The sequence below is a fragment of the Ascaphus truei genome, chromosome 6 (genome assembly GCF_040206685.1).
Source record: "Ascaphus truei isolate aAscTru1 chromosome 6, aAscTru1.hap1, whole genome shotgun sequence".
In the NCBI taxonomy this organism is placed as follows: domain Eukaryota; kingdom Metazoa; phylum Chordata; class Amphibia; order Anura; family Ascaphidae; genus Ascaphus; species Ascaphus truei.
This window is the reverse complement of record NC_134488.1, coordinates 42,945,403-42,957,053: the sequence shown is the minus strand read 5'-3', so window position 1 is coordinate 42,957,053 and position 11,651 is coordinate 42,945,403. Positions and strand designations below refer to the sequence as shown.

The following is an 11,651-nucleotide window of genomic DNA, read 5'->3' as shown; positions in this document are numbered from 1 at the left end:
ACCAGAGCAATCTCACCTGTGACCTCCACGACGTCAACGCGATGACGTCATCCAGACGTACGTTTTGCGCTCGGGGCTGGCGCTTTCTCAAGGTGGGAGGTGACAAAGAGTAGCACTACCTCCTTTTATACCCACGCGCCTAAAGGGTTCCCTGCAATATGTGGGTCATTTGAAAATTGTACCAAATATAGAAGAATTTTTCAATGCATCTGATCAGACGCGCTATTAGAGAGGGTTGGGGTTCCTTACAATGCATCTGATCAGACGCGCTATTAGAGAGGGTTGGAGTTTCTGCAGAATTTCACAATATAATGATAAGGTTCCTTACCAAACAAAAGGTTGAACGCAACTGGCTTAACCTATGGATTCTGGGTATAGTAAATGAAACAACAAAAGACAAAGGCCCAGTGCTACATCCAAAGTGACAAAATACATAGCACAATACTTCAGTGCTAATCTCATGAGTAAGGGTCATTTAGTTAAACCCTTTTTTTTGGTTTTTTGAGCTTGCTGGGATTTGTGTTTATTATGATTATAAATTAAATCAAGCTCCCATGACCCCAAAAATAAATTGGCGTATGTGGGTGTTACAGAGGTAACCACTGCAAAACCTCTACATTGCCGATACCACTTATCATACAAAATAAAGGAAGTCGATGGAACAAATTCCAAGTATGTAAAGAAAATCTCAGATCATGATTTGCCAAAAACCTTTTAACCGCACAAACTCCATCAACATGTCTGATAATATAGTGTGAACGTACATCAGTAGTAGCAAAGGAATCGGAAAACCAACACCGCAAATTGTTAATGAGATTCAAGACGTGTGTAGTCCCTCAAGTCCGATGGCAAACCATCCTAACATTGGGAGACCGGTTCTGTGATTGAAGCAGTCAGACCCAAAAGATCTCCCAATCTCTATTTTTATGCTTTTTTGATAGAAAATACCAGATTCAGTATCTAGGATAAAGTGGATCTCAAAAATAACCATGTTCATTAACCTAGCCATTATCTAAATCCTCTATATTTTCAAGATGGGGAATGGGATTCTGACCCGAGAGAGAAACTTCAATATCAGACCGTTTACAAAAAAGATTCTGGATGTGCCTGGCTTTTATACCAGTTACTACACCCGATGGATAAAAGTGGTGGAAAGACAGAACCGGGATGAAACTTTTCAAAGATCCCAACACATCCTTTCGCTCCATCATCCTCTGGCAAAGAGAATGGGAGAGATAATCCAAATCATGATTGGTAATTGCCAATAGTCTCCTAATACTACGATATCCAGGTGTGGAGCTGCCAGAGAACATTTCAAGACAAAGGTCGTCCGAATTTGTCCTGGAACAGGATTCATATTTCTGTTTACCCACGTTTGCAGCTTCTTCCTGTCAGTTCCTTATTTCAGCTGCATGTATATTTGCTCAGAAAACACACAGTGCCTGTGTGATAGACACAATGTTGCAATCCCTGCCTGTACATTTAGTCAGTGGGTTGCTATAGCAACCTCTGAGATCCTTCTCAGAATGGGCTGTTCTGCCCTCGCCCTGTCTTTGCTGACAGTTAGTTTAGTCCCATCTCACTTCTTGTGTGACCCTTGCTCCTCACTTCCTTTCCCTTCCTGCACTGGCTGAGTGAGTAACCCCTTAATGCTACACACTCCATGGCAAGGCCATTCTGTTTTACCTGCCTCTGATTACAAAGCACCTACACAGAGAAGCACTCTCTCATCACATCATACCATCTGCAATAAAGTTAAGAAAATATCACAGTACTTGGTGTGCTTTGAAAAGGGGGCTGAGTTAAGCTATCTGGCCATACTACATCGAGCATATACCCTGTGGCTACAGAATAGAAATTGTCCCCTGAAAGAAAAAGCCCCTGCACCTCAATACAATAATCAGGACGTACAACAGCTGGAATATAAATGACCTGTAGTTGATATGAATCTCTCTCCCGGCCTCTAATCCTCCCACTGCACCATCTCTGCTTTCCTGTCTAGTCCCTCTGAGTAATTTTGGCTTGGGGCCTAGGGTAGGGATTCTCAAGATTCCTAAACAGGTCAGGTTTTCAGGATATCCCTGCTTCAGCACAGGCGGCTCAATCCATGGCTCAGTCGTAGACCTGTTGGTAGCTCTTGAGGACTGGAGTTGGTCACCCCAACGCCGCCTGTGCAGTGTAATGTTTGACTTTGACCATCAGAGGGCGCTCTCTACCTATTTTTGAGTTATACTGCAATCTAACTCCAAAACTCATTTTTACATTTATATTGTGTATGTACGATATTTATACATAAATTACTTTACCTCGGATAACACCTTCTCTCCCCCCAAACACTAATACGTACATGCTTGTATTTGGGGGGGAAGGTGGTGTTATCCATGGTAAAGCAATTTATACTTAAACCACAACAAATACAAATCTGGTTTAACGGGTAAAATGTAAGGGGGGGAAGAAATAATCTCTCTCATTTTGGAGATCAAGGTTCCTTCAGATCCGCGCCTTTTTCTGCTGGGCAGTGGGCAAGTCTACACACGGACTTATCTGTTCCAATTCATTAAACGCAATGATACATCTTAGGCCTCGGGCATGGTGAAGGGAAGAGCGCTAGGCAGCGCTGACGCTCATGCTCTCCTGCTCAAGCAGGAGCTTTTTTTGTGTCCCTGCATGAGCGTCAGCTTGCGAGCCGGGGCTAGCGCGTCACAGCGCCCACGTCACGGACTGCCATTGGCTTTTGGCAGTCACGTGACCGGCCCTGCGCTTCCCTCAGCGGGAAAACTTACATTTCTCTGTCGGCTGCAATTCCGCACGCCTGCGGAAGCGCCGTCTAAAGCCGTGCTCATTGGGATAATGTTTCCCCTCAGCGCGGTCTTTTTGACCCTGTCCGAGGCCTAACATGCACTGACCCTGACCCCTTGCAGACGCACTTATCAGAACACCCTCCCACTGTCTATGTAACTTCTCTCGACTTAGATTGTAAGTTCTTCGGGAGAGGGACCCCTTTTACTATTGTTTTATGTCTGAAGCTCTTATTCCCATTATATGTTATATTATTCTGTCCTGTGTATTACTGCTGTGACACGCTATGTACATGACTGGCACTATATAAAGATATACATGCATAACATATTTTAACTGCAGATAGCTGTACAAAACAGATGGTCCCTCCCTGAGACACCTTACCGCCCCTCCCCGAGACACCCTACCGCCCCTCCCCGAGACACCTTACCGTCCCTGAGACACCCTTCCGCCCCTCCCCGAGACACCTTACCGCCCCTCCCCGAGACACCTTACCGCCCCTCCCCGAGACACCTTACCGTCCCTGAGACACCCTACCGCCCCTCCCCGAGACACCCTACCGCCCCTCCCCGAGACACCCTACCGCCCCTCCCCGAGACACCTTACCGCCCCTCCCCGAGACACCCTACCGCCCCTCCCCGAGACACCCTTCCGCCCCTCCCCGAGACACCCTACCGCCCCTCCCCGAGACACCTTACCGCCCCTCCCCGAGACACCTTACCGTCCCTGAGACACCCTACCGCCCCTCCCCGAGACACCCTACCGCCCCTCCCCGAGACACCTTACCGCCCCTCCCCGAGACACCTTACCGTCCCTGAGACACCCTAGCGCCCCTCCCCGAGACACCCTAGCGCCCCTCCCCGAGACACCTTACCGCCCCTCCCCGAGACACCTTACCGCCCCTCCCCGAGACACCTTACCGCCCCTCCCCGAGACACCTTACCGCAACGTATATGGGACCGGATGTTGATGGAGAAACTAACCCACTCACACAGGGACTCCATGGAGACGTTGTATTACACGTGATCGCGCTGGATGGATTTTCATGACGACGTATAAATCGTTGTCATTTACTTATGAAAAACCCGCGATGATGAAGAATTTGCTACCTCTGCTATTTCCCCTCCCGGACAGGCTAGCAGAAACAATTTCAGCACTGCAGGAGTTAAATAACTTCCCACAGACGATTATAAACAGTGAAATCTAGTTAAACACGATTTATTACATCACTTCAACAAAAAAACAGGGCAAAAACATGAGCGTTTGACAGAGAATGATTACCAGAGGTATCAATTATCCTAATTACATAAAAATCCACCATACCAGCCCGTTATAATCGGATCTGAACAGTGGTCCACATTTTGGCCCTGTATGCAATATCTGTAACCCTTTCCCTGCCAGCAATGTACCGCTAAGCTTTGGGCCATCGGGTTCAATGTTCAGAATAATGTTACCTGCCTCCTGTTTATTGGTTCATCAGCTTCTCTAAACCTTCTGTTGCACAGTGCATCTGGGAAATAGATATAATAAAAATATATATATATATATATATATATATATATATATATATATATTTTCCCCCACATACAGTACATGTCACATCTATTGTGTATAATGCAGAATAGTCTCCTGGTCACTTATTTTCCTTTGAAAGTGGATAAATGTCTCTTCACTTTTGCACATCTTCACATCTTCCAGTTTGTTTTGGAAAGATGAGCTTTAAGCTGAAGTTCCAGCTATAAGAGGCACTGGTGTTAATATTGGTACATTCTCCTGCATGGCTCCTTCTAGTCATCCTATAATAGGTAAAGACATATTGCTGGGTTAGAACTGTACTTTGTTTTTTTTACTTTATACAGCAGCAATACAAGAGAGGGAGAGGCAGAAGGAGAGAGAGAGGAGAGAAGAGAGCGCTTACCTCTATGATGTGATGGATCCAGTCTAAGAACGCCACTATTTTAGTGTACACGCCAGGACGATTGGGTTCAGCACACCCCATGCCCCAACTCACCACGCCAACTAAGCGCCAGGTGTAGTCTGTCTGACATACCAAGGGGCCACCACTGTCGCCCTGCAAAGGACAAGGACAGAGAAGGTCAAAGAAACTTGCTGATTGAAAGAGTGACTTCCACTGTCAAACCCCACCACTGCCAGAGGGGCGAGGAACTCACTGCTCAGGCAGTGACGAGGTTATAGATGAAGTCTCACTAGGTTACACTTTCTCCACAATTCCGGCTTGCTCTGAATATATAATACAGGCTGTAAGAAGCCCTCCTCAACTTAAGGAAACAATGCTACTGAGATTCTAACACTGCAGGGGTCAGGGCCAGTAATTGAGCCGTTTTGAGAATATTGCAACGTCTGGAGGGTTCCCCTGTTTGGGAGGATGAAGACATAGGAACCATTTAAACCAGATGATTAGGAAGGCACAAATGATCGGCAGAGCAATGCTGGCCCCTCTGTTGGTGAAAGGATAAGAAGCCCGGGCAAGCTCTGAGACCACCGTACCATACACTCATCAGCCTCGTCACCTACACAGAGCCAGGACCCCTACTGCTTGGATTACGTATTCCATTCGTAGCAAAGATATGAAAGTGGGTCTGAATGTCCCCAAAACCGGCTTCCTTCACCTGACATGTCAGGCAGGGGTTAAACTGCAGGTGAAGGTAGTAACATGAATTGAGCACTCTGGGGCCCATGGTTTTTTCCCTCATTAAGCTCCAAATGTACCAATCAGGGTACTATCACAGAGAAACGCCCAGTGAGTACGATGGGGGTCTGCGTATGAAAATGCCCTGATTGACACTATAGGATCTTAATGAGTAACCCACACAGTATTGTTTTGTATTGTATGTCTTTATTTATATAGCGCCATAAATGTACATAGCGCTTCACAGTAGTAATACATGTGGTAATCAAATAAATAACAGATAATATAAATAATAGATCATGGGAATAAGTGCTTTAGACATAAAAGTAACATTACGGAAGGGGAGTCCCTGCCCCGAGGAGCTTACAGTCTAATTGGTAGGTAGGGAGAACGTACAGAGACAGTAGGAAGGAGTTCTGGTAAGTGCGTCTGCAGGGGGCCAAGCTTTATGTGCCATGTGTTCAGAATATCCACAGTGCTATTCATATGCTTCTTTAAGCAAGTGTGTTTTGAGGTTGGTCTTAAAGGTGGATAGAGAGGGTGCTAGTCGGGTACTGAGGGGAAGGGCATTCCAGAGGTGTGGGGCAGTCAGTGAGAAAGGTTTAAGGTGGGAGAGGGCTTTAGATACGAAGGGGGTAGAAAGAAGACGTCCTTGAGAAGAACGCAAGAGTAAGGCGAGTGTTGACATACCGCGCCCAGCGGTGCCAGATTGTTCCACGTCAATGAGATTCACCCTCCTAACCTTGAGGCAACAATTAACCACGTCATAATAATCTGTGGAAAACAAAAGAACAGATCCTGCGCTCCTACCAATTTGGGCTAAAATATACTGGTGACATGTTCACATTTAGAACCTAAGGCTGTGTAACAAAGGAGTCATTTGGTTGCATCTTTTGATCAAAATATGATACAAGCCGCCAACCTCGTCAAGGTAACCTCCGTTTAGAAGGTACCTACATTGAATATATGTCATTTCTTATTGTCCTATGGACTAAACTTTGTGAAGTATGTGAAAGTGCCCTGAAGGGGTTAAATAAATGAAGCTTATGATTTAGTGCAATTAAAAATTGGCCAAAGCCAGTATCAGAGTTCCCTTATTATAAAGGTGACCTGTGGGTGCACAAATACCCTGGGGTGACATATTAATGCTGACATATATCTGTTCTGTCAGCCACAGACACTCACCTGCTCTTCGGTGGCGGGTGATGTGTGGACTGACAATGAGGTGTGTTGTACCTTTATGCCAGTTGGAGAATTGGTAGGGGCTCTGTGCTGAAGGGAGGAGCCACACACCTCCAAGGAACGGCTATGTAAAGCAGAAACCAGGCGAGACGATAACCTGCCCCTGTGACGCAATGTATCAGTCAGAATAATTTGTGCATCGGGTAACTCCTCCCTAACTCCAACACCCCGAATTGTGAGGGGGATGTACATGGGGCAAGAAACATGGTTACAAGTCCTTGACATTGAGATTACAAGGCGAAAAATGTAAAAAAAAAAAAAAACGCTTGCGTCTGTTTTCTTCCCAACGTGGCAATACAACATAGACCCCCTTTTATAGCTTCCTGTCCATTTTTAAACATGCATATTTCCCCATCGCCTGTTGGATTACACAGGTTGTGGGATAGGAGAGTGCAGAATCAGGAAACCCATCCAAAGGCAGTCGTTTCATTCTTTTGGCCTCATCAGTTTGGCCACGGTTTCGGCTTTGTGATGCTGCTCGGGCCGGTATATTAGACAGTCATACAGAGGGTTTTTACGGTCAGTAGTACCCAATAATTAAAGACAAATTGTAACTAGTAGCTGGGTGCTGGGAGACACTAGCCCTGGTAATTAAATCAAACAGCACAAGGAGGTTCAGCACACCAACATGGAGAAGAATAGTTCTGCCTTGTGCAGCACGGACAGTGTACCCATCGCTGTACATAGAATTGTTGCAGACACAGTCCCTGCCCTGCAGAGCTTACAATCTATTTTTTGGTACCTGAGGCACAGGGACATCCCCAAGGTCACAAGAAACAGACACTGGGATTATGATCCAAGCTCCCACTGAGCCGCTTCTTCAGCACAGGGGTGGCCAACTCCGGTCCTCAGGGGCCACCAACAGGTCAGGTTTTCTGGATATCCCTGCTTCACTACAGATGGCTCAACCAGTCCCTGATTCAGCACAGGTGGCTCAGAGTCAGTCTTCGGTTGAGCCACCTGTGCTGAAGCAGGGATATCCTGAACACCTGACCTGTTGGTGGCCCTTGAGGACTGGGAGCTGGTCACCCCTGGTGTAGCAAAACGAGATTTACTTAGCCATAAGTCAATACAAAAAAGCAAACATCTTGCTGGCATTTCTATGTCAAGAGCACCTTTCTCAAGGGTTGCATAAGTGGCTGTAAATTACATGCAATATTGGGGTGAATGAAGCAGGATTTGGGCTCCTGTGGAAGACACGCCTAGCACTTATGAGTAACTCCTCTTTATCACCGCGAATATGTGTCTGCTGCACAGAATTCTGAGTAACAAAAGACTAGTTAAGACCCCAAGGCCTTTACCTGACAGGCGTCTACTTTGCCAGCGAGATATCCAGCGCAAAGCATTCTGGGAGTGATGTCACCATCATAGACGCAGGAGCTGTTGCACTTCCTGGTGCTGATAAGGGGAAGCATGGCCTCCTTCAGACTTCGCGGCATGTGAGCTGGTGAAAAGCAAAAAAGGAAAAAGAGAGGGTCCCGAGAGACCCTAAAAAGGTGCAATTCTTTTTTAATTTAATAATTAAATCTGAAACAGCTAGGGGGCAGAAAACAATTCATTTTTTAATTTTTAGTATTTTTACGTTATCTTACTTTATCCACCCTAATAAAATCATAAATCAGATTTATGTTACACTCGAAGAGCCAATATTAAATGGAACAGGATAAGCGAGAAATTGTAGCAGTAAAACGATTATGGTTTCTTTGGAAATTAATTACAAATTGCCTTTCTTTGGGGCCTCTGAAACAGGGAGTGTTCTCCGATTAACGAGGCGATTCGGAGAAGAAATCTCAATTCTACAGCGGCGATTAACATCAATAAGATGATCGTGGCTACTAGAATTGAGCGAGTTACAAAAACTGCAGATAATTGCCGATAAGTGGCTTATCGGCGTGCGTTTGGCAATTTTTTTTTTCGGAATACATTTTTGCCGAAATTTTCTAGTATCGCCAAAATTTCGGCGCTTACAGAAAAGCAGTAGGCTTTTTTGACGATAAGCTGCCGATAACTGACTTATTGGACCTTTCTGCATAGGCCCCCAAATGTTTTCTGTACCCTTAGCCCACCTCAGAGAGAGTCAAAGATAAAGGCAGGGGAAGAGAACGGGGCCTTGTCTGAACACGCAGGGACCTCAAACAATAGGAATCCCTCTTAAGTCTCAGATCACCGTGTTTACAAACTTTAAAAACACGATTTTAAAACACTTATAGGTGACAGGTTTTGGTCAATCACCCAGATCATCCCCTCAACCATGTTACTGCTATTAGTACACTTTGCCCCTAGGAGGGACTGATACCTTAGACATGTCACTGGCATTAGTACACTTTGCTCATAGGAGGGACTGATACCTTAGACATGTCACTGGCATTAGTACACTTTGCTCATAGGAGGGACTGATACCTTAGACATGTTACTGCTATTAGTACACTTTGCTCATAGGAGGGACTGATACCTTAGACATGTTACTGCTATTAGTACACTTTGCCCCTAGGAGGGACTGATACCTTAGACATGTCACTGGCATTAGTACACTTTGCTCATAGGAGGGACTGATACCTTAGACATGTTACTGCTATTAGTACACTTTGCTCATAGGAGGGACTGATACCTTAGACATGTTACTGCTATTAGTACACTTTGCTCATAGGAGGGACTGATACCTTATACATGTTACTGCTATTAGTACACTTTGCTCATAGGAGGGACTGATACCTTAAACATGTCACTGGCATTAGTACACTTTGCTCATAGGAGGGACTGATCCACAGTGGTGGGATTCAGAAATTTTAGCAACAGGTTCTCCATCACCCTGTAAAATATAGATGAAATATCTATATAAGGTGCGGAAATTTTTGATGCCCAAAATGTTGCCGCTCTAGGCCTGGACTTATGGGAATTCTGCAACTGGGAAAGCCATTGAACCTCATTGTGGATGGGTGCCGAGAGGTTCCCACACAGCCATGATCCATCCCCTCATACCCACACAAACCACCCCTCATACCTTCCCCTCAGGGAAGAGGAGAAGGAAGAAGAAGAGGATGATGATGAGCAGGAGGAGGATCAGATGGAGCTGGAGTGGGAAACAGAGGAGACACCTTCCTCTGGAGCCAAGGAGCGGGAGACCGGTTCCTCTGGAACTAGTTCATGACTTTGTTGTGGTGCCAGTCGCATTAACCTGCGGTGTGTCTCCCTTTCCTGTGGCAGTCAGCGGGGGGAAGGATTCAGTGTAGAGGACAGACAGCCAGCACTTTGCTGTCGGACCCCTCTTTCACCCGGCTACTAGGTGAGCGCGCGGCAGGAGTTACACCGCACCCAGGGTCTGCCCATTACCCCGCTCTCGCCGCCGGCCTGCGCTCCGGGGTAGTGGAGGACATGGAGCCACTGCAGCTTGAAGGGGCAGGAGTGGGTGATAGAGGAGGCGCAGGGTCCCTGTCTGAGCGCCCCGAGCGTGCCCGGCTGAGCGAGAACACCCGCCACGCATCTTTCCTTTATGGCCGTGCGATGTCACATGGCGCCGCGTTACGTCACTTAGCATTCTGTGGTCATAGACACGGGCCCACGTGATGCAGTCACATAGCGTTGATATGGAAACGCGGCGCCATTTGACATCGCACGGCCATATTGAAAAGATTTGCAAAGGAAAGATACCGCCCGCACCGGTTCTGCGAACTTGTGAAATTTTAGGAACAGGTTGCGAACCGGCAGAATCCCACCACTGCTGACCCCTTAACCATGTTGCTGGCATTAGTACACTTTGCCCCTAGGAGGGACTGACCCCTTAACCAGGTCACTACATTAGTACACTCTGCCCCAAGGAGGGACTGACCCATTAACCATGTCACTGCCACACTCTGCCCCTAGGAGGGACTGGCCCCTTAAACATGTCACTGCTGCGACTTCCAGGTGTGCCTTCAAGATGGCTGCTTAACATCAGAGCTCTGCACCTGACCGTTCTTTATCAAATGAAATTGTTGGTTTCACCTACTGTGGATTGTAGGCCAAGCTCAGGGTTTCTCTTTAGAGACCTGTATGACTACGAATCTCTCCTTGGAAGTTAGGTAATATTCATGCTAAGGCTGCGCTTATAGTGCCGGCGATGCAACGTTGCAGCAAAACAAACGTATTGCCGCCGTCGCGTGCGTTTATAGTAGAAGCGGTGCAACGGCTTGGTCGCGATCGCTGGAAGTCAAGTCAATTTGATTTTTCCAGCGACCGCAGAGTGACGTCACCGTCGCCATAAGCGCAGCCTAAAGCCGTTACTTTGTTCTGTGGTGAGTTGTTTACTGAGACTGCAATGCCTGGATCAGCCTGAAGGGGGAGTGCTGTGTTCACATATCACACAGACTGATCTTCCGGATCCTTCCCTATATATCAGGAATATATTCTGTTTATTCTCAGCACAGTGTAACACTCACCACTGGATTTCTATTCTCTTGGCTTGTTTGGGGAAATAATCTGTAAGTGATTTCTCTAAATTCTGAGCCCAGTGCTGATACTGTTCCTGTGGCAAACCTGTCTGGGTGTTACGGGATTGAGAGACGATCATTAGCACAACCTGAGCCAATGAAAGAAATGATAGAATTCCTGGAGAAATTTGCAGAAAATTTGGATAGGAACTAGGACCGCCTCAAAGCTTCGTTGGGCAGTATTTGGTCGGTATCCAGGAGTCCCCCCCCCCCAACCTCCGGGGCCCAAGTCTGAATCTGCCCCCTGCCGGGACCCCCTCTCAACCTCAGGGCCCAAGTCTGCATCTGCCCTCTGCCAGGATCCCCCCCAACCTCAGGGGTCAAGAATCTACTCTCTGCAGGGACCCCCTCCCAACCACAGGGGCCAAGTCTGACTGCCCCCTGGCAGGACCCCCTCCCAACCTCAGGGGCCAAGTCTGACTCTGCCCCTGAATATTTTCTCCTAGGAGGGACTGACCCCTTAAACATGTCACTGCCATTAGTACACTTTGGCC

At 46.9% G+C, this 11,651-nt stretch overlaps 1 protein-coding gene across 5 annotated transcripts in view; it reads right to left on the bottom strand.

The window, feature by feature from the left end:
* Positions 1 to 4,017: 4,017 nt before the first annotated feature.
* TMPRSS5 (transmembrane serine protease 5) overlaps positions 4,018 to 11,651 on the bottom strand; it is a 29,510-nt gene continuing 21,876 nt past the window's right edge. For 4 of the 5 annotated variants that reach the window (XM_075604042.1, XM_075604043.1, XM_075604044.1 and 1 more), the window contains 3 exons: positions 7,993 to 8,135; positions 4,718 to 4,870; positions 4,018 to 4,595 (listed from right to left, as the gene is read on the bottom strand). In XM_075604042.1, the coding sequence (XP_075460157.1) occupies positions 4,587 to 4,595; positions 4,718 to 4,870; positions 7,993 to 8,135 (305 nt within the window). In that variant the 3' untranslated portion in view covers positions 4,018 to 4,586. Of the gene's footprint in view, positions 4,596 to 4,717; positions 4,871 to 7,992; positions 11,247 to 11,651 lie in introns of those variants that run through there. The other variant, XM_075604047.1, reaches the window with a different exon arrangement.